At 39.8% G+C, this 22,978-nt stretch overlaps 1 protein-coding gene across 3 annotated transcripts; it reads right to left on the bottom strand.

Annotated features, from left to right (window-relative positions):
- Positions 1-840: 840 nt before the first annotated feature.
- Positions 841-22,594, bottom strand: LOC117293467 (myosin-11-like). Of its 3 annotated transcripts, none has more exons than XM_033775814.1 (23): positions 22,428-22,594; positions 21,505-21,547; positions 21,028-21,113; positions 19,810-19,883; positions 19,324-19,584; positions 18,581-18,714; positions 17,668-17,791; positions 16,818-16,935; positions 16,135-16,240; positions 15,687-15,936; positions 15,166-15,302; positions 14,854-14,896; positions 14,305-14,345; positions 10,640-13,613; positions 9,927-10,032; positions 9,064-9,187; positions 8,309-8,525; positions 6,120-6,446; positions 5,513-5,793; positions 4,903-5,043; positions 4,184-4,408; positions 3,401-3,568; positions 841-2,809 (listed from the first exon to the last, which is right to left on the bottom strand). In XM_033775814.1, exons 2-23 carry the CDS (start codon positions 21,538-21,540, stop codon positions 2,780-2,782), a joined length of 6,003 nt encoding a protein of 2,000 aa, XP_033631705.1. In that variant the 5' UTR covers positions 21,541-21,547; positions 22,428-22,594; the 3' UTR covers positions 841-2,779. The 3 variants fall into 3 exon arrangements, with proteins under 3 accessions (XP_033631705.1, XP_033631706.1, XP_033631707.1); XM_033775815.1 differs by having other exon boundaries at positions 3,401-3,565; XM_033775816.1 differs by having other exon boundaries at positions 4,184-4,402.
- Positions 22,595-22,978: the final 384 nt, after the last annotated feature.

Here is a 22,978-nt window from a genome sequence, read left to right as displayed (position 1 = left end):
TTACTTTTTCATTCCAAGAAAGCCTTCACATGATGTGCAACGTGAACTTGTGTATTGACATCTCACCATCTTAGAGGTTAAACGATGATGAAACAATGGAAAATGCACATCTTGTAAAGGTGTGGCTTTTGCCTCTAGCAGGGGCACCCTACTCAAATGACTTAATGTGCATATTATAAGGTCTGTTCTTACAACCCCCAACAAACCAGCACCAAACTTCCATTCCAAGTATTACAATTTGATTAAATTGAGCATGTTGCAATTGCAAGTAGTTTGATCTTCATCAACAAACTTTTGGGTGACATTAACTGCTTAACCTGGCATATGCTCACAAAAAATGAAAATTGTGGAAGATAATAATGAGGATACAAATGCCCATAAAAAGTTCAATGTTATCTAAAATATACAAAGTACAAACTTTTCCTCTATATAAAAACAATTTTTGTTCATAGGCCAAATTTTACTGAGCTGATAACTTCATTCTACCAAATTTGTTCAGGATATTTCTGCAAATTTTAATTTAATAATGATAATATTAGGCCCTTTCACTACTTATCAATCACTTGGTCTCAAGCATAAATTCCTTGCAGTATGCAAGCCAAACGAGCGCAAAGTTTGCTTAGCATTTACATCAACAACTATTTTCTCCAGGGTGAATTGAGTCAATTACAGTTAAGTCTTTTGCCCATGACCGGGATTCGAACCCAAACTCTATAGACGATGTGACCTGTGACGTCACCAGAAAACCATAACATACCCCCGGCAAAACCTTTGTGTTTTGGCAGCCAGCTAGAAAGTGTATGCAATCTTACCATGAGTACGCTTCTTTTTGCCCGGCGAAACATGACGTATACAGTGTTTTGTCAACAGAGGGCTGTTTGAATGTAAACATAGGTCACATCGTCAATAGACTCTGTCGATCATAACTTGAGTCCGATGTACTGACTGTTCTAATTTGACATACCAAGAGTGAATATCTGGCATGCAGTTTCGTTCTTTAAATGAAAAGGTCACTAATACATTTTCTATCCTTTATAGAGGGCACCTCAATTAGGTAATATTACTGTATAGCTCAATTTTGTATGCCTAAGTAGCTGTACAAAATTCATTGCATACTAAACAGAAACAAAAGACAAATTTGCTGAAAAACTAGTGTCTAAAAATCACTTTGTTTATTTAATGGCACATTACTCGCAGTACACACAATTTATATACCACCTTTCACCTTTGATTGTCCACATCAACTATGCATCATTTAAATGTAAGAAACTAAGACTTGGCCCCAAACAATGTCAGTGCATGTATTAGTAATCAACCCCACGGCAAACTCATGGTACGTCAAATCAATGACTTGTGCAATAGAAAATCTATTATTTACAATTAACAAGGATTTTTGTTGTTGCTATTTACATGTTTGTGTTTTATTATTGGCAAAACAAAACTAAAAATAACTTATGACCACCACCATGAACAAACCATTGTTTTATTTGTCCACTATTACCAATTAAAACAAAGTACATTTGCCTCGAATCACCTCTTAAAACAATGGTCAGTTCATTCGATTTTTGCAGAATAAATGCATTTAAAAGCCCAAACAAATTTCTCTGTAATCCTCAAAACGTGAACAAAAAAGTGAAGTAAACAACCTAGATTTTTCTTTCATACTAAACCCTGAATTAATGTAAAAGCTGCTCTGAATAAACTGCACTGAAAATCATACAGACAAAACAATTCAAAATAACAACTTTAAACCCAAAAGCTTGCTTTCAAGTCTGCACCCAATTCACCCAGGACCAATTTCATAAAGGTGTTTAGCAGAAAATTATGCTGTGCAAATTTCTTTGCTAAACAAAAAATAAGTCGCCAGTTGCAACATTGTAAAAGTTATGTAATTTTGGCTGGTAACCAGCTCCTTCTAAGCAGGAGTTTGTAGTGCTTAGCAAATTTGTATGCATAAAAGCCGTGTGAACTGGGACCCCTATGTCCAGCCCCTCAATAAAATTTGTTGCACCATTTAGATTCCCTGTACGCAACTGTGTAGTGGTCATACTGAATGTGGCATGTGCGCATTTTCAACATCACCATATCTTTACATACAAGTTGAAAGTCAAACCAGACCGAAAGTCAGTAGCCGCGTGTGTATCACCAGTGCAAAGGGTTCATACCAGTCCTTCAAAGCAAAGCTTTTAAAAGTAGTTTGTATTCAACATATCTGTTGTTTTTAAAGTAAAAAATATGTACAATCACTGGAAACATAATTGATAATTGAGATTGAATTTATAAATTAATTGGTCCCCTTTCTTGTTCTCTCATGTTCCATTTGCATAGATCCCACAACCACAATATGTACAAGTCGATAGACAATGCTGTCATATCTAGCTTAAAAAGAACCTATTTACAGGGGGGGGGGGTCGAACAGAGAATTTTAACCAATCAAAATTCCAATGGTATTACTTTTGATTCGGAATAAACTCATGTAAAAATGCAATCACAAACTTCACGAAAAAACAACAACAATGTTTTTACAATCGGGATGAAATTATGAACACACTAAACTCTTATCATTTGTGATGCAGCATGGCAAAAACAGTCACTTCTCGAATTAGTGCAATCCCATTCGAAGTTTTAGCATGGAGCGTCACAAAGTGTGTAAACCGTTATCCAAAAGTTTGGAAATGTTTTCCATGCTAAGCAGATATCACGGTAACGCCTCATCAACTATTTGAACCTAACAAAACCTTGTAATAAACTGATGAGCAGGATGGACCCGTATGGACGACTACTTGGCAAGCCACTTAGCAATAGATCTCTGTAAAAAAAAAATGAAAAAAAGGAAAAACAACAATAAGTATCAAGTTTATATTGATGATGGAGAAACAAATAGCAGATATTTGTTGAAAGGGAGACTTTGTAAAGAGAAAATTGGTGAGGGGTAACAAAAAAGTTTGAATCCTTTAGAGACCATTCATTTGTGTATGAATCATCTCCTGAAATGATTCAAATTGCTGATTTTTTAAAACTCAATTTTGTCTTTGTTTTCGCAAAATGTCTTGAAAGCAAACAGGGCAAAACAGTTTTACTTCCCTAGCGTGGAATAATGAAAAGTTCTTGTCTTATCTTATCCTATCTCTACATGGAAAGCGTCAATTCATGGTTGTGATTGGAAGGTCCGTTCTTGCAGCTTTTTTTGGTCGCTGAGGGAATTTTGGCACAAGTCGCTTGCAGCTGCTGTGGTCTGCAATTTTATGTCCACTTGATTGAGTTTGTCAACTTTATCAGCTTTGCAATAATAACAACTTTTGAAAGCTTCGTTTTAGGTCAGAAAAAATTAATTAAACCTTCTGCGACACGACACAAATATTGTTAATTTGAACCTGGCTCATGAGAATAGGACACATACCCTTCTGGATGATTTCTTGCTGGGTGTTATTCCCGGTGCAGCTGCCTGTACTTTAGGGCTGTTGGTTGCCTTCTTTGATAAAGACATTCTGGAGGCGCGGCGTCTGGCTTGGGGTTTGGGGGAGAAGCCAACACTGAAGGCGATGCTCTCTCGACGTGGGTCGTTCTGCTGTGTGAGCAAAATGAACAAAATATCATTAACCTTAGTACTTGGAGGTTTTACTTTAAATTGTCAACCAGAATCGCTGATACTGATAAATGGTATTATGCCAAAGCTTTGAACTTTGGTAAGACATTTTGTAAGAATCATAACTTGGCCTCATCACATCAAGCATAGTAAGGTTGGCTGCGCAGTGTATACAATCCATCAATACCAGACACTGGAACTTTGAGAATTAATAAAGTTCACTTCAACTTTTACTTCAACCGATATTGTTCTCTTAAGGCCTGGGCAGAGTTTAGCAGAAAGGTCTCAAGCATAATTCTCTGCTTATAAGCAGGGCCCAATTTCATGGCTCTGCTTACCGCCGAATTATGCGCTTACGATCGCGATTCTCTGCTTACGTGCAAGCGCCGAGTTTCTGCGCTAGCCTTATAAGCGTAGAATGCCTAGTAAAGTAAAGTACGCACGTGCAGAAGCCCAAATTTGCCGCTAACCCTTGAAATACGCTTGCCGTAAGCACAGAATTCCCTGCTTCCGTAAGCGCCGATTCTGTGCTTACGGTAAGCAGAGCCATAAAATTGGGCCCAGCTCTATGCCAAGTTTATTAATCAACATTTGTACCTTTTCTGCCTTGGTGCTCGGCTCAACTGCCCCATGCCTCTTGTTGGACTTTGTGCTGGCTCGCAGTACGCCAGCTCGGTCTATTCTACTGTTACTGCCACTTGTTGTTGTTCTGCTGTTGTTACTCGCTGTGCTGTGGGTGCTTGCTTTGCTGCGGATGCTTGTGTTGCTGCTGATGCTACTGCTGCTGATATTCTTGGTTAATCCTCTGCTGTTTTCCTGTGGCTGAAAAAGAATAAAAATCTATTTTTTGGTTGATAAATATTAAAGGACAGCACTGTTTTTTAAAATAACAAAATTCTGAAACGATTAATCAGAATCAATCTGTCGGATGGGTGCAGTAATCATTGCATCAACAACTAGATCACTAAATTATAAACTTTGCCAAGCAAAAATTGAGTGGGGCAACAGCCACAACAATGCAAACTTAATGTAATTTTGGCTGGTAACCTGTTTCTGGTATGCAATATTATTCTGTGCTTAGCATATTTTGTGTGCTTACAGGCTTTATGAAATTGGGCCCTAGGGTGGATTTCACAGAGAGTTAAGACTAGTCTTATCTCGAGTTTGCACGAGTGACTCGTCCTAACTTAGGAATAGCCTCATTTTTTTAATATCTCCTAGGACTAGTCCTAACTCTTTGTGAAATCGACCACTGGGGGCTTAAAAAAAACGAAGAAGCGCTCTGGTCAATATAAATAATAGGTCTATGGCCTTACCTTGCTTTGGAGGCTGGAGCTTGAGGATAATCCAGCAGCTGTGGACTTCATATTCTGCAAGGAGACTGATCTCTTGGCCATGTTGTTCATATCAGGTGGGGGAGGAGGTGGCATGGCATGGTAAGAGTTTGATGTTTTCATCTACATAGAGCATAACAAAGAGGTTTACAGAAATTACGTTTACTGAGAAACAGGCTGTTGTCCTACAGAGTAAACAGAGTAACAAAGAGGTTTACAGAAATTACGTTTACTGAGAAACAGGCTGTTGTCCTACAGAGTAAACAGAGTAACAAAGAGGTTTACAGAAATTACGTTTACTGAGAAACAGGCTGTTGTCCTACAGAGTAAACAGAGTAACAAAGAAGTTTACATAAGTTATTTTTTACTGAGAATCAGTCTGCTCCCAAATCGAAGAAAACGCAAAAAGCAATTTGGTCATAATAAGGGCAGTCTCCAACAAAATCTGAAGGCCCATGGGTAAACATGGAGGATCTGTGACAAAGCCCATAATGAGGAAAAATCTTGACAAACCACAAGCTTGATCAAATCAAGTACAAACTAAGCAAAAGCACAAGCAAACGGACAAACCTAAAAAATATGTCACACAAACCTTTGTTGGCCCACCCCCTGGTGGAAGCTCCAGATCTCCGCTCTTTCGTTTGCGCATTGAGCGCGTCATCATCTCTCCACCAGACCCTTCTGTGGTTTCTCCCAGCTTCAGACTATCGTCTGAGATTTCTTGCGGGGGTCTGGTCTGCGTCTCCACCGGGTAAGACGTCTGCAGGTGGGGGAGACAGAGGGTGTTCCTGCGCTGCAGCTCCGACAAGCGGTTCCAGTCAAAGACTTCAGGCTCCTCCTCGCAGTTATTTACGATGAAGAAACGGCCACGGCCTACATGCAAAAGCAGTGGGAGATGTAGTGTCATTTGAGGCAAGTTAAGAGAGTTTTGTTGTAACACCATTTTGACTATATTCACATGGTGTTATAGCAAACTCTCTTAGAAGCCTCTCTTTCTTGTTTTATACTATCAACAGCTCTCCATTGCTTGTTACCAAGTAACTTTTTATGCTAACAATTATTCTTCAGTTAATACCAATAATATCTGATGCCTTTAACTACTTATCCAATAAAAAATATTGCTGGGAAGAAATACGCTTGACGCTTATGAAAATCCTGTATCTGAAATTGTAAAGAAGAAATGTAAATACTAGTCTTACCTGTTGTCTTGCGGCTGACAAGGGATTGCCTCATGGAAGCCCTAATCTTCCTGGTCTTGCTCTGACTGCAACTAAGCTCATCAATGGTCTCCGACACCTGATCGGGGAGGTTATCCCCACGGTCAGTGCTGGCCCTAGACACAGACAGCGGTCCGAGGCGGCTCAAGTTGAGACTATCGGACAGGTTACTGTGGGAAGACAGGTGTAGCTGATTGGAGGTGATGGAGTGTCGACTGGTGGACAGGTGCGTTGTGGTCGTTTGGCTTGTGGTTAGCGACTCGTTAACTGGTGTGTGCTGACGGCTGTGTATCTCAATTGTATACTTGCCTGTATGTAGAAGGGAAGGAAGATTACCAGCGTTGTAGAAAGAGCAATTTACAAAGGTTCCAAAGTTTTGTAGATGGTCTGCAAGGAGTTGTTTTTAAAGAGATAAAAGGTTTGTACAGCGCTGGCTGCGCGCGGTTTCCACCGTTGGAACAATGGAATAAAACACATTACAACTACATCATAATGCTGTTTCCAGTCTTGATTTTTGAGCCTATTACATTAACGTCCGTCGATGTCGGTTTTTTCCCATAACCGATATATCGAAAATTTAATATCGAGTATACTCGATATATCGAGTATTTCCCGCGCTCAAGATGGAAGCCTAAAAACAGCACTTGGTATACTCATGGAGGTAGAAATATATATACCATAGACTGACAGTTTAATAGGGTTACATTTCAACCTGTTTTTGTCTGATCCCCCGAACTTGTTTGTAGTCCAAACAATTTCAAATTGCGTAGTCCCGCCCCGATTATTTCTGGTTTTACAACAAAGTATGATCGCCGCTACCGCTGGCTTGGCCAATTGGTGAACGCTCACCACAATTCTCGATTCGTGATTGGCCATGATTGGCTGTCTCAAAATGACACAGAGCCTTTGTGAGTTGCCGATGCATTGACGTAGAAGTGTCAATCAAGTTGTCCGACGAGCGCGCGGACTACCTTTACGGTTGAAAATGGTTGAGATAATCATCGGAAAAAAATCACTAGAAAGTCCCGCAAAACACAGACCTACCCTCAGCGATCACAATATAAAACGCAGGCAGCATGCAGTCACATAGTCTCCAATAAAGGCTTGTAGTCTTTTTACTTTGCATTCTATAACAAAGGCAAGAAACATTGAATGCTAGAACGCCCTCTATTGTCGAAATAACGCAGTGCATCACGCGATACCGCCTTGACCAAAGACTGCATGTGTCTGCGCATGCTTGGGCAAACGGGTTTTCCCCCCGAATTGCAATAACCATACACGCTGGTGTGCACGCTTAAACCGTACGACAGCATAGTCTTCGCTGGTACGCACGCAATAGCCGCCGACAGCGTGGTCTGCGAAGCATATAGTTCCTCGGAAATGTTAGCTTGTTTACCGAAAACAACACAACGTGTAGGCTTTATTTGACCAAAATGACGCCATTACGATACCTTGGATTGATAGAAAGATTATTTTACTGTATAACGTAAGATTGTTTTCTTCCTTGTTTTGTTTTGTCTTGTTGATTCGGGGAAGTTTTTGCGGGGTATTTTTGCAAAGTCAATAATGCTGTGATGAAGACGCATTGATTTTGATCACATGCACAATGGGAAGTTGCATCTTAAACAGCCGATAGGCTAGGGCAGCAGCGGCGGTTTCTTTTGAGGTTTTACCGTGCGCTCGCCGCGGGGTCGTGAACTTCTGCGGCGGGCCGGCGGCTGATGGCGAAAACACAAAGAACATGCAGACATACTTGGTTGTAAAACGTATTTTATTTAATAGGGCAACTCAAAATGATGAAACTACATAACGACGACGGCTTTTCTAATACTCAAGACACTCTTTTGGTATTTTCGATATCATTTAGGAACATCAAAATTTTCAAAACATCGAAATTTTCGATATATATCGAAAATCCGATATTACGATATGATTATAAAAGTGACATCGGCGATTTCGATGTCAAAAAAATATCGAGTTTTTGAGTATTTTCGATATATCGACGGACGTTATTTACATAGAGGCTATCAAATTATGAAAACAAATTATACTAATGCATTTGAAGATTACCAATGTTTAAAATAATTACCTAACAATTCAAATGAATCAAGCATGACGACAAAGATAGATGTCAAGTACAAATTTATATTTCTTTCAAGTATCTAACTCACATCTGGCACTGTCTGTGGATCGGATGCTGTCTCCTGAGGCATTGGACGCAATACTAGCCCTAGAGCCTGTGTCGAGCTCTGCCAGGTTAAGCTCACCATCGTCCAGACTGTCTAGGCTGTGCATGCTGACATCAACAGGCAAGGGATCAAGGGCTGGGGGTAGACCATACCTTGAAGATGACTGCTGCTGGTACAGGAGATGCTTTGTTTGGTCAAGCTATAGTTAGGAGCATCATGGATAGAGTATTAAACAATATAGGGGGGCCTACCATTTCAGAATGGAAATTCTGTAGAGAGTTATAAGAGTAACTATAAATATAAATATTATCTGTAAACTTGCGGGTACAACCATGAGTGAAATAAAATCTCTTTTGAAGGAGTGGTGGCTCTAAAAAGAGCCGGTTTGGTCTTGACGTTTCTAACAGTATACTCTGCTCGTCTTCAGAGTATACTGTTCAATTACCAAAGTTGTCCAGTGCCTTTAAGCAGTTCTACACAACTGGGCTGAAGGCCCAATTTTAAGACCTGTTCAAAAAGTCTAACTTTACAATTTTCTGATGAGCAACAATGAAGCAGGATACCCCGAGTCAAAGATGGTACATGCGACATAGTACTTTGGCTTGTAACCTTGTCCTTGTCACCATAATTTTGTTGTGTTTATAAGCAGCTCTATGAAAATTGGCCCCTGTTGTCTTGCGACAATTTTAAGCCATAGCATTGATGCAACCATTGATGATAACAATTGGCATGCCTACCTCTTCCTGCAGAATGTCTATCTCTTTGCTGTGACTGTCCTTCTCAAAACGAATCTTGGCCTGAAGGAGTTCACATTCCTCCTTCTTTTCTTCCATAAGGAGAGAGACCTCTTCTCTATGAACACTGAGAAATCAAAACAAAGCAAATTACTTTTCTGACTCGGCCCTTCCACAGCTTAACTGCCTTAAAAAGCCCGGTTCATACTTCCTGCAATTGCGCTATCTATACAGAATTTGGCGTAACAATTTCCCAACGAATAACTTGCATCAGTTGAAATGTGCTCAACTCATTCACCGCAAAACATTCGCTGTGAAAACAGCCCTGTGACGTCAAACTTCGTATCGCATTCGCATTGAGGAAGTATGAACCGGGCTTTACTCCAAAACTGACATTTTGAAAAAAGTCAGTATAGAGAGATAAGGTGTTTCCCCCCCCCAAAAAAAACAAAAACGTGACGAAAGTGTAAAATGTACGAAAGTGTAAATGCTTTCCAATGGGGACATTGTAGGAGGATCAAGTTGTCTTGGTGGCTATCTTGCCCTGCCATAAATATTCACCTTTGTGGACGATTTGACCAGAGATCGTATGTGGATTGTGTTTCAAGCCCTGTAATGTCTCAAGCTTGACACTGTACAGTTGTTGGTTTGTTGGTTGCTTGGTGAATTGTAGTACATGTTCTTCTTAGTGCATACAGTATATAGTACAGTATGCTTAGCAATGGGCTACTGTTTCAAAGGAACAATCATTGCATGGGGTGGTGATTCATTAGTTAGGTTGGGTCATGATTGGAATGTAGATGAGGTAATGTCTCTAGACTTGGGTCAGTGTGCAGTGTATGGATTCTACAGCAAGTTACTCTCACCGTTGTTGGATCTCCATCTGCGTTTGGATCTGTTCCAAGAGGGCCTCCTTTGAGGTGACTGTCTCTTCAAACCTCATCGTCTGCTCTTTCTGCTTATTGATCTCATCTAAAATATAATAATAAAAATAAACGCTGTTAGAAAACGGTCAAAAAGGAAAAAGTTAGAATTTAAAAAAGGAGCTTCTTTCTGTAAATGTTTAGGTTTGAATTACACATAGGTGTGTAATTACGAGAAAATTAACAACCGACATGCACATTTATGGTCACTGTTGTTTTGCCAGTAAAAAAAAACTCCCAAACAAACACCCCCACCCAAGAAAAAATATATAAAAATAAACGCTGCTTGAAAATGGTCAACGCACAGTTTACTTTTGCGTTGTTCTAGATACAAAGAAAGTTGGAATTTGAAGAAAAAAAAAAAAAAAATGCTTTCTTTATTCTTTTAGATTTGTAATTACAAGAAAATGGAAAACTGACTTGCACACTTATTTCCACTGTTGTACATTTGTCGGTAAAAAACAGAAACCCAACCAAACACCCCAATAAAATTTTTTAAAACCCCAAACAAACACAAAAAATAATAACCCTTCTCCTACCTTAACAAACAAACACACCCGAAACAAACAGAAAAGAAAACTTGGCAACTAGCTTAAGATGTTAAATTCACAAAATAGTCTGCAGTAGTTTTTTTTTTTTTTTAAACACTTTCTCACCTTGCAACATCTGCTGCCTTTCTTTAGCTTTCATCTTAGTCTCTGCCAATTTCTCCTTATCAGCACAACGCTCATTCTCAAGCGACATCTTGAAGACATTAATAAGTTTCTCCTGCTCTTTTGCAGATTGGCGAGCAGATGCAACTTCTTCTGTGAGGCGGCCTTCTTCCGTCTTTAGCTCTTCATTCCTCTGAAGTAACTCCTTGATCATCCCCTTGAAGCGCTGGATCTGGGCATTGGCTGAGGTGGCTTCTTCCTCAAGAGCCGTCTTTGCTGCCTGGATGCTGGCAAGAGCCGCAAGTTGCTTAGAACCCCCAGTGCGGGCATCAAGGATTGCATTCTCTAGAACCTTCTTTTCTTCAGTTAGAGCACTAATGATCTTTTGCTGCTGTTCTGCCCTCTCCTGAGCAGATGAAACTTCCTCCGTGAGGCTCCCTCTCTCGGTCTTCAAGTCTTCATTCCTCTTCTTTAGCTCCTGGATTATTTCCTTGAAATTCTGGCTCTGTGCATTGGTCACCTTAACCTCTTCTTCTAAAGCTGTTTTTGCTGCATTAAGAATGGTGTTAGCCTCAGATTGTTGATTAGCTGCAATTTGAATACATGAGACCTCATCTTCTTGATACTTCTTGGTCTCACTAAGCATACTAATAACTTCTTCTTGCTGTTTTGTCATAGCATGAGCAGACACAACCTCCTCTGAAAGATGCTCTTGCTGTGTCTTTAAGTCCTCATTACTCTTCTCTAGCTGCTGGATTATTTCCTTGAAATTCTGGCTCTGTGCATGGGTCATCTTAACCTCCTCTTCTAGTGCTGTTTTTGCTGCATTAAGAATGGTGTAAGCCTCGGACTGCTGATTAGCCTGAGCATGAAGGCATGAGACCTCATCCTCAATTTGCTTCTTGTTCTCATTCAGAATTCTAATAACTTCTTCCTGCTGTTTTGTCAGAACATGAGCAGATGCAACCTCCTCTGAGAGACACTCCTGCTGTGTCTTGAAATCCTCGTTTCTGTGCTGCAGTTCCATAATCATCTCCGTACTTCTTTGGATCTGAGAATTATTTGACGTGGCTTCCTCTTCAAATGCTGCCTTTGCTGTTTGGAGAGCAGTGATGATCTCTGATTGCTTAACAGCCTCAAGGTGGGTGCTGGAGACTTCATCTTCAAGACCCTTCTTAGCTGTAGTGAGCGCATTTATGATTTCTTCCTGCTGCTTGATGAAAACACGAGCAGATGAAATTTCTTCAGTTAAGGGGCCTTCTTCTGCCATTAAATCCTCATTCTTCTGCTGCAGGTCTTTGATTATTCCTTCCAACTTCTTGATCTGTGCATTGGCTGACAGGGTCTCTTCTTCCAGTGCTGTCTTTGCTGCCGATAGGCTCAGTAAAGTAACAGCTTGCTGCTCAGACTCAGTTTGAGCATGAGAGATCTCAGTACGGGCATCAAGGATTGCATTCTCAAGAGCCTTCTTTTCTTCATTTAGAGCAGTGATGATCTGTTCTTGGTTCTCTGTTCTCTCCTGAGCAGAAGAAACTTCCTCCGTGAGGCATCCTCTCTCGGTCTTCAAGTCTTCCTTCCTCTTTTCTAGCTCCTGGATTATTTCCTTGAAATTCTGACTCTGTGCATGGATCACCTTAACCTCCTCTTCTAGTGCTGTTTTTGCTGCATTAAGGATGGTGTAAGCCTTGGACTGCTGATTAGCTTCAATTCGAATCCGTGAGACCTCATCTTCTTGATGTGTATTTTTCTCATTCAGAATTCTAATAACTTCTTCCTGCTGTTTTGTCAGAACATGAGCAGATGCAACCTCCTCTGAAAGACGCTCCTGCTGTGTCTTCAAATCCTCATTTCTGTGCTGCAGCTCCACAATCATCTCCGTACTTCTTTGTATCTGAGAATTATTTGACGTGGCTCCCTCTTCAAATGCTGCCTTTGCTGTTTGGAGAGCAGTGATGATCTCTGAATGCTTTTTGGCCTCAGCGTGAGCGCTGGTGACTTCATCCTCAAGACCCTTCTTAGCTGTAGTGAGCGCATTAATGATTTCTTCCTGCTGTTTGATGAAAACACGAGCAGATGAAATTTCTTCAGTTAAGGGGCCTTCTTCTGCCATTAAATCCTCATTCTTCTGCTGCAGGTCTTTGATTATTCCTTCCAACTTCTTGATCTGTGCATTGGCTGACAGGGTCTCTTCTTCCAATGCTGTCTTTGTGGCTGAGAGGCTCAGTAGAGTAACAGCTTGCATCTCAGCCTCAGTTTGAGCATTGCAGACTTCTTCTTGTAGACGTCTCTTTTCCTCATTTAGACTACTCAGAGCGTCTTTCTGTTGATTGGCGAGTAGATGAGCAGACTCAATCTCTTCCGAGAACCGCCTCTCTTCTATCTTCAAGTCGTTGTTCCTCTGCTCAACTTCCTGTATCACTTCCTCATACCTCACAATCTTCTCATAGGATGATGTCACCTTCCCCTCAAGTTCTGCCTTTGATGCCTGGAGAGATGTAATAAACTCAGCTTGCTGCTTGGCGTTAGCCTGGGCGTCCTCAGCTTCCTCTTCTAGACACTTTTTTCTCTCATTCAGACCACCATTGATCTTTTCTTGATGCTTCATGAGGACACAGGCCGATGCAACCTCTTCTTTAAGACGCTCTTCCTCCCCTACCAAGATCTTGTTACTCTCTTGCAATTCCTCAATAATTTCTCTGAACTTTTCAAGCTGTGTATTGGCCGACTTGAGCTCTTCCTCTTTGTCACTCATTGCCTCCTGCAGGATAGTAAAATCTTCAGATTGTTGACTTATCTCCGCACGAGCGCTGCTGATATCTTGAGTGAGGAGGTTTTTGACCTCCAATAGACCGTTGATTTGTTGGGCGTGCTCCTGTAATTTCTCCTCAATGCTGATGTTTTTATCTGTCTGTAGTTGGAGATTCTTTTGGAGGGAGTTGACCTTACACAAAGCAGATGTTTCCAATTCTTCAAAGCGCTACAAGCAGTGCAAAGAAATAAATAAACATTTTTTAAAACTGCTATATTTGTTTAATTGCAGGTCTAAAGAAAACATAAATGGTGGCTGTAAAACTAAGACGCCGTATGTTGTGTTCACATGTCAATGTTTTCCATGCTTTTATTTGGGTGATTTGGATTTTGTATTTTAGTGAGTAGACCGAGATTCCAGCCTTGGTTGAGCCCAAGTGACAGCCATGTCTCAGGGCCAAGGTTTTGCTATTCATGGTGTATGAATATCAGGCAATGATATTTGGTGGTTGGAAAATAGTAGCAATATTTGATCCAGTACAAAACTACATGTACACATGGTGAAGGCTTTAATACATCGCTGCCAACATTTGAATATTTCAATTGGTAATAAAACATTGTGGAATTTCAAGGCCTTTGACATGCACACATTTTGTATAAAATGCCAATGTTTTTCTTAATCTTAGAGAGTGCTCCCCAAGTGAGCAGATTCTGAAAAAATGAAAAATACTGATTTTTTGTTGCCACGTGAGGTGAACACATGTAAACTATTACCCTGATCTATTTTTTGGGTCAAAATACGGCCACATAATGAAACAAATTAAGTAAAATAAAAAATAAAATAAAAAAATCATGTCAGGAAGGAACAAAAACGTAAGATCCCTGGCAGTAGCTTGTTAAAATGGAATGAGTGACTGTACCTCTCTAGCATTTTGTCTCTCAGTGGTCAGCCTTTCTTCATCTGTAAATAATTTGTAATTAAAGATTTTAGGAGAGAATATGAAAATGGATATTTCTGAACCAAATTGAAGAGGGGCTACTGGTCTCTAAGTCCAAAGATGTGATCACAGTGAAAAAGGGCAGCTTACAGCGAAAAAGGGGGGTAAACGTTAACAAGACTTAAATGCATTTATATAGCGCTTTAACACTGTTTCAAAGTGCTGTACAGCCAAGAAAAACATTAAAATGCAGGATAAAAAAACAGACAGATGGTGAGATCATATGACATGTTACAATCTTATGTATAACTCAAGTATATGTCTACAGTTAAGTTATCAATTAAGGTGTAGCAACGGTGTATTCAACCTGAGCAGAGTCCAAGGTCAATTAAATTGGCTTAATGGACACAACTGGGACTCAAACACAAACACTGCTAATTAGAAACTCTAGAGCTTGAGTTTGATGTTCTTATCTGCTCAGCCACAACACGGCAAGTTTGATAATTAATAAATAAATAGTAGGTTTCTTACATTCAACTTGAACTCTTTCGAATGTCTCTTTCATCTCCCTCATCTAAAAAAATAAATAAATAAAAAATAATCGTTCAAAATGAATGGAATTGAATATATAGTAAAGTTTGTGGTAACACAACGTAATAATCATCTCTAATGAATTGGAGTGGTTCTGAAAAGAACTGCAGGTTTCGATTAGTATGCTCTGATCGTCATCTTGAGAAAGCTGGACTCTGATACTGCATGCTGCTTAAGAATCGATTATGCTTTTGAACGATAACTTTCTTTGACCAGGTTTCAAATTCAAACCAAATGTATACATGTACTCACATTCTCCACAGCCGCCTGGAGTTGATTTTCAACCTGCTGGTGCAATGTGGGTTGTATCCATGTTTCTTTCAGTGTTTGTAGTTCAGTGTTCATCTCTTCAAGTTGACGCTCTGGGACTATATTAAGAGTCTCTCCTCCTGTCAAATGTAAAACACAACAAATTAAAGCCACACATCGGACGCAGTAATGCCTTAACTTGTGTCAAATTAATGGGTTGACTGACATTATTTTCTTTTTTTTCACTGGCCGCCATTAAAATTACAAACAGAATGTGGTAGAAAAGAGTTTAGGTATCTATTGTGACACAGCTGGGGGATTGAGGGGCAGGCCTGGAATTAAACGAGGACTAAAGAGGCCATGGCCTCTGTTGCCCTAGTCTTGGCCTTGATGCCCCTTTAAGAGTTCTCCACAGACTTTGACATTTTCCAATATGCAAGTGCCCTTTGCAAAATAAGAATGGCTTTGCCCTCTCAAAGATGAAATTCCAGGCCCTGAGGGAGTGTCAAAATGTATATTTTTACCAGGTTGTTGCCAGACTGGTTGTTGCTGCAGCTTCTCCTCAAGTTCTTTTATCACCTCTTGGCGCTCAGTGCCGATTTCCTTCAGCTGGACCAGCTCTGCTTCTCGCTCTTTGAGGGCGGCCAACATAAGCTCTTTTTCCTTTTTCATCTGAAGAACTTTGTCCTGATATTCTCGCAGATTCATTTGTGATTCCGTTGCGATGGATTTACGGTGGTTGCTTTTCTCCTTCAGCGCTTGATAGTCCCGCATCTGATTATTGACCACAAAAAGAAAACATTTGAAAATGCCTCCATTTTTCTGAAATGAAAACAATTCTGCACAAGACACAACCCTGGAAAAGATTTACAACCACTGGTTTGAATCAAGGTTTTACTAAATAAAAAAAGCAAACTAATGAAACACATCAATATCAGTCAAAGGGTTTAAGTATATTATCAAATGACATACCTTAGCCAGAAGTTCATTGTTTTCGTTGACTACCCTCTCGACCTGACACTCCAGCGTTTTATTTTCGGAGCGGATTGGTTCCATTTCAGCCAGCCTCTTCTCCAATCTACGATAGGCATACAAAAATATAGCGAGACAGGTAACTACTTTTTAGGGAAGAAAAAACCAAACCGGATAAACAAACTGGGAATGACAAGTTTGTTTGCAAATGAAAAAAATAGTAATGGTGAAGACTTGTACTACTGCTGCTGCTAACAAGAAAAACCATTAAAGTGCTTAAATAATTGTGCCAGATTGTCAGGCACCATCAAAACAGTTCTAGAACTTTCTGAACTTGAAGGCTTTAGTATTTTAAAATCATGTTATAAGCTATCATCTCATCCCTTAGGTAAAAGGTCCCATTTACAAGTGCATTCAGTTGGCTCAGTGCACGGTTCAATCCCACCTTGGACCATGTGGACTGAGGTTTCAGTCCCTACGTGACTGCTTAGGTTTTCCCTGTTTAAGGGGAAGGGGGGGGGGCCTTACTCCCACATCTAAAAGTGACATTTCTATACATCGTCATACATGAGCTCCTGACCTATTGAGAAAAAACTAACGTTGCATTTCTAGTTCCAACACAGTGTGATGGTTCAGCGATTTTTCCTTTTTTACTTGAGTCCTGTGTGCATACTTATACATACCTTGCTACTTGTAATTGACTTGCTTGCAGTTGGTCATGTGATGTTTGCATTGTATTAACTTTGCCCACCAGGTCCCTCATGGCAGATACACGCTGCGTCAATTCTTTCACTTTGGCATCTGAAAACAAAAACCAGAGGAAGTTTTTTGTGTGTGATTCTTACTGATGCTATTCACATAATTTATGACTCGTGAAGAGGCCAAGGTTTCTTTAAAGTCATTTAAAAAAAATATATTTCAATGACAGTCAGTATTCAAGAGGCAAAAACATAAAATCTCACTCTTAAATCGGTTGGTGTTTAATGGCTATAAAGGGAGGAATGCACAAAATACAGCGGGGTTCAACCATAGGGTTACCTCAGTGTTTTGCAAGGTACAACGGTTGCATTTACGTGTGTTACTCTCGCTACTCCTGTGTGAAGAAAAATACCGTGTGCGCAATACTCTACAGTTTCATCGCACAAAGGGCAGGAACAAACTTTGTTGTTTTTGTGCATGTACACAACATCAAAAAGGCTGCTGTGTTGATAAATAAACAAGAAGAAAAACTCTTGTGCCCCCCCCACCCCATGTTTAATCTCACGGGTGTAAGAGGTTACTCTCGGTTTGACTGGGAGTATACGCTTGCTTACTGACGCTTGTCATATTCTAGTCACACTTGGGCATAGGAGATATACTGTCGCTAACACGAGTAACACACGAGGAACACAACCAATGTACTTAGTAGACTTTTATCCCCAGTTTGTTTTATGGCTTGTTAATCCCTCTCCAAACACCTGGATCCTCTTCGAGAGAAAAAAAAATATGAAATTTGGCAAGCTTTAAAAATAAGAAACTTTGTCTTTCACTTACCCCTCTCATCAATGGCGGAATTCTTCTCAACGATTTCTGCTTCTAGATCCAGTCTAAGATCCTTCTCCCTAGCCATGCTTGACTCCAGCGCTCTAACTTTATCATGCATTTGGCGATTTTTGATCTGAGAATAAGTTGTACAAACAAAATTGTAATTCTGTCCAAGGCAGAACGTAAAACATTTAAACTGCAAACGTTTTATGAGTGTAGACTTTTGATTTTTGCATGGAGGAATAATGAAGCCCGGTTCCTACTTCCTGCGAATGCGAATTGAATTTTGAAATCACATGGTTGTTTCCACAGCAAATGTTTCACTGTAGTTGCAACTGTTGCAAAGTTGTGCGTCAAAATGCGTATCGCATTCACATTAGAGAAAAGCAACCAAACCATGTAGCTTTGCTCTACTGCGAAATTCTGTGCTGATGGTTATGCCTAATTTCTTGAGCAGCGTGGAATACCCACATGCACAAAAAAACTTCCTTGCTAACCAGTGAAATGTGCTTACTCTAAGCATGAATTTTTCTGCTACCATCGGTGTTGACTATGGTATAATGTAAAACCATGAAAATAGGCTCTGACTGTGTCAGAACTTTTCTGAACAAGGCAATTGCTTTTTCATGTAAACCATATATCTAGCAGCAATATAGTTTCTAAGAAACTCAGGATAAAAAGTAAAACCTAATCCACTTATGTTTGTTATAAGAGTATATTTAAATGAGTACAATCCATTGTTATTTGTCATTATGAAACAATTCAAGTAGACAATTATCAAAGTCAGTTATGGAAATCGACAAAAGTTCAAATTGTAACACTAAACAGTGACTTTGCATATAATAACTGTTTCTCCACTATACCTTCATTTATTGGAAATGTTACAAATTTCATTTGATTTATTTATTGATTTACTCCTTACCTTTGATACCATATTAGGTGTGCTGAAAAGAGCCTTGACTGGGGAGAATCCAGCAGCAGACAGTGGTGTTTTGCAGCCAGTCAACATTGGAGTGCAGGGCTCCATGGGAGATGATGTGCTCACTTCTTCATTCACTGTAGATAAATCAGACACACAAACAAATTCAACAAGCAATTTCAATAGAAAAACTTAATCACACCTGCCCATAAAAAAAGGGAAGCCCGGTTCATACTTCCTGCGAATGCGATACAAATTTTGACGCCACAAATTTGAAACGAACAATTAGCATCAGTTGACTTATGCTGAACTCCTGCAAAACATTCTTTGCAAAAAAACCCAGCCATGTGACGTCAAAATTCCTATCACATTCGCAAGAAGTATGTCCACGGATTGTGTCGGATGAAAAAAAAGCGTCAGGATAGCCAGAGCCAGATCATTAAGCCCCGGCCATCACAGCCGCTATCTATCAACGACGCCCACATATGGACAGGCATAGTAGTATCAATTCAAACCTTATCCGAAACTGAGATGGTAAAGAAACAAAAACATTGGACAGGCTTTTCAGGGCTATTTGATTACAATTTCTCAAGGGGCCAAAACAAACAATTGAAGGCATAGAGAAATGCAATCAAGAAACAACTTTTGGGGAACGAGCAGCATTAAACTATGCAGTTGTTAAAAGGTAGGTTGTCTGAGATTTACATGATCGTATCCATTGTACTAGAAAATAGTTACATTCTTACATTTCTTGTAGAGGACCCTGTCAAAGTTGGTATGGAGCTGACTGCCACTTCCTCTTGCTACAATTGCCTCAATAATCTCCTTGAGGTGGGTCTGTACTGCAATGTCCAGCTTGGTGATGGCGTCCACAAAGAATTCCAACTTGGGTCCCTGAATGGCAGCGCACAGCAACAACGCCGCAACCTTGGCCAGCTCTGAAATGTCGGCATGCTGGAGGATTTTGGCGTGGTCCAAATGCCGTTCCAGTGAAATCCGATAAAATTCTGTATCAAAGGAGATTTTTTGTTATTTAAGGCTTGCTTTTATTGATTGATCATCATTAGATCTTGAAGTCAAGAGACAGAGACAGAAAAAGCTTGATCACAAGCCTGAAATTTTCAGAAGCAAGATTTTGGATTTTGGGATGTCCACCTACAGAAGAATGGAGACAGTACGAGGAAGAATAACTGTATACATTTGGCCAAAGAGAATTTTGAACTCAGTCTCACCCTGTAGGAATGATGTTATCAATCGAAACCTCTGCTTAGGCTGGTCACAAAACTGGGTTCCACTGTCCCCATTGCTGTGAGAAATAAAAGGGAAACAAAAAAGAAACTGACTGTTTAACCTATTCCAGTCAATCAGCCAACATGTAAAAGGAGCAGATTTCATTTTTTCAGGATGGATCAAGATTTCAAATAGACACACTACGTGTATACCCAGTCTTTGAAGTCACAAAAACAAAAAACACTGGTGTATGAATACAAATGAATACATATTACACCCACATACAGTGTAAATGAAGCCATTCTGCCCCCATCACTTTTTGTAAACTGTTAGCTTCTTTTAACCACTAATTAAAATTGAAATTGGATTTCAATTTTTGTTTTTGTTTCAATGTTTTTGGTTTTAAATGGGTTAACCAGTTGAATCTACCTGCAAAATCGTCCAAACTTCCCAATTAATTAGGGCTAGTCAAGTGACCTAGTTAGCAGGAAGTCTGCCATCTAGTTTTGATAGTTTTGAAATGGTTTCAACTTTGTCTGTAAACTACTGCATACTACAAGGAGGCACATACAATATAATTATCATTAAACATTGGTAAGCCTGTGCGACTAGTGCAACTAGTGAAAAATTGTGACTATCGATTCCTCAATAATCATAAATTTTGTCGTTTTTATTTTCATTTGAAATATTTTATTTTTTTCACCCATATTGCCACACCATAGAGCCACAAATAGCAACCACATCACGTGATCAATCTAGTGACTAAAGGAGAATGAAACTCAATCTAGCAGATAATAATTTTGTTTTGAAATTTAGAGGTTGGATGATGTTTCTTTGAATCATTTGATTGTTGGCATAATAATGCAGTAATTTATGCTAAAAATTAATCATTTTATAAATGTTTGGGCATAACCTACGACAGGAAACTTTATTCTCAGCATGATTAAGCCTGATGAAAATACAGACTGTGAAATCGTGCCGCCACAACCACTACAAAAAAGGTCGCAACTTCCTGCTTGGTGAACCAATTATGTCGCTCATGACTACTCACAACAACATAATTTACTTACGAAACACAATCATACATCAGTGACACAATCCTTCAATCCTTTCAGCATGAGTTACTACTGCTCCTGCGTCAAACAATATGCTGCAATGCATCTTGGAAATTCAAAATTAGTCGTTTACTGAACATTACATGATTACTTACTGAAACTTACATGATTTTGACGATACTGATAAAGTGAGCTCCATCCTGAAGCTGTTGTAGGGACTCCACACAGTTGCCCACTCCCACAGAGTTCACCTATTGGGACAAAACAAATTTGTTTCTTTAACTAATATACAAATAATCTTCAATGATCAATAGCAAAACTTGTGAGCAATTATCCGTTTTGTTTTATTTGCTTGGAGCGTATTTTTTTCATTTGTTAAATTGTTGGCACATCTGATGGTGCTATAATTGTGCCTTGTCTTGTGTATCACATACATGTATTTGACAGATTGGAAAAATAATAATAACTGCATCTGTGATTTTTTTTCTTTTTGGGGAGGGGGGCATAATTTTTGCACATTAAGTCAACATTACAAATCTGTTAAAATGAAAGTCTTACTTAAGATTGCATTTAAAAAAACTTAACTAATATCACACTACTCAGTTTTAAAAACCTTGTCATGAAAAACAATATTTGACTTACCCAATGAGCCAGGCTCTTCAACTTTCCGTGATCCATTCCGCTTCTTTACAGACAAAACAACAGACGTTTAGTTTTTGTTCACAAAAATAGGTAGTGTTTGGGTTTCGTCATTTAATAGCAAGTAATTAACTGATTAAATTCTCTAACGCCGTGACAGGCTAGTGAAATTTGTTTGGGCTAGCAATGTAGCATGGCTAGTCGAGGAAAAAAGTGAGTGTTGCACTTGCAGTTATAGTTATAATGAGTTAGCTCGGTTAAAGGCAGTGGACACTATTGTATTGGTAATTACTCACAATAATTATTAGCATAAAACCTTTCTTGGTGACAAGTAATGGGGAGAGGTTGGTGGTATAAAACATTGTGAGAAACAGCTCCCTCTGAAGTGCCATAGTTTTGGAGAAAGAAGTAATTTTCCACGAATTTGATTTCGAGACCTCAAGTTTAGAACTTGAGGTCTCGAAATAAACCATCTAAACGCACACAACTTCGTGTGACAAGGGTGTTTTCTGCCTGGAAATAAACAAACCACACAGCAGGTTAGTTGCGATAACGTAACCCTCCTGCCGACGACGCCTCCGGCTACGCCGTCGGCAGGAGGGTTACGTTATCGCAACTAACAGCAGGTTTTTTACCTGATCTGATGCTGATGTCATCTCATCATATGCCTCACTTGATGTATGATTTAATTTAAACCTGTACCTGGTGGTACCGTGTAGTCCTGTACCTGGTGGTACCGTGTAGTGTAGCTGTAGTTGTGATAACGTAACCCTCCGGACGGCTTTCGGCAGGAGGGTTAAACGTTATCGCAACTAACAAGTTGTTGATCATGTTGATTCTAATTCTAGAAATCTAATTCTAAACACGACAGCCGGCCGGCAGGGCAGCCAAGTCTGCCTCGTCAAAGTTTTGTTAAAAACACTCACCAATGAGGGTTATTCCTACTTTAAAGATATTCAGCACTGTTGTATAAGTTATAAGCCCAAAATGTGTGATAATACTTTCAACATTTGCGTACATTTAACTCTATTTTCGGTCCACATCTTCTTCTGACTTTAGGCGTAGTTAGTAGAGCGCAGTTGTCAGTTCAAAATCGGCGCAAGTCGTTTGTCAGTGTCGCTCCCACGGCACGGGTATCGCGCTCGTGTGTACCTGTGCGCCCTACGGTTATCGAATTGATGGGGACGAGCGAAGTGCGCCCGTGACAATGCACAAGGTTGTAAATTTACAAAACAGTATTCAAAAATTGGTCACTCCTTGAGGGCGCTAGACTGACTTAAGACCCCCCCAAAAAAGGTTTCTGGGCTAATTGGTAATAATATTGTGACCTGGGGTTGTCGACATCCAACTTGATGGATGATAGATACGGTCCTGTTTACTCAGAGCAGAGACATTTGAAAAAATTATTGCTCAGATAATCTTGGAAAACTGTTTTGACTTGGAGGGGGGGGGGGGGATTCAAACGACAGGCTCCCGT

Source organism: Asterias rubens, chromosome 8 (genome assembly GCF_902459465.1).
Source record: "Asterias rubens chromosome 8, eAstRub1.3, whole genome shotgun sequence".
NCBI classification, from domain to species: domain Eukaryota; kingdom Metazoa; phylum Echinodermata; class Asteroidea; order Forcipulatida; family Asteriidae; genus Asterias; species Asterias rubens.
Note: the sequence above shows the minus strand (reverse complement) of the source record. Positions and strands in the feature narration are given on the sequence as shown.

Bases quoted from the DNA above. Each gene is read 5' to 3' on its own strand.
- LOC117293467 (XM_033775814.1), bottom strand. From the start codon at position 21,540: ATGGATCACGGAAAGTTGAAGAGCCTGGCTCATTGG. The intron at 6,447-8,308 runs GTGAGTTAGATA...TTCTACATACAG, and splicing joins ATCCACAGACAGTGCCAGAT to GCAAGTATACAATTGAGATA. The intron at 5,794-6,119 runs GTAAGACTAGTA...TTTTGCATGTAG, and splicing joins TGTCAGCCGCAAGACAACAG to GCCGTGGCCGTTTCTTCATC.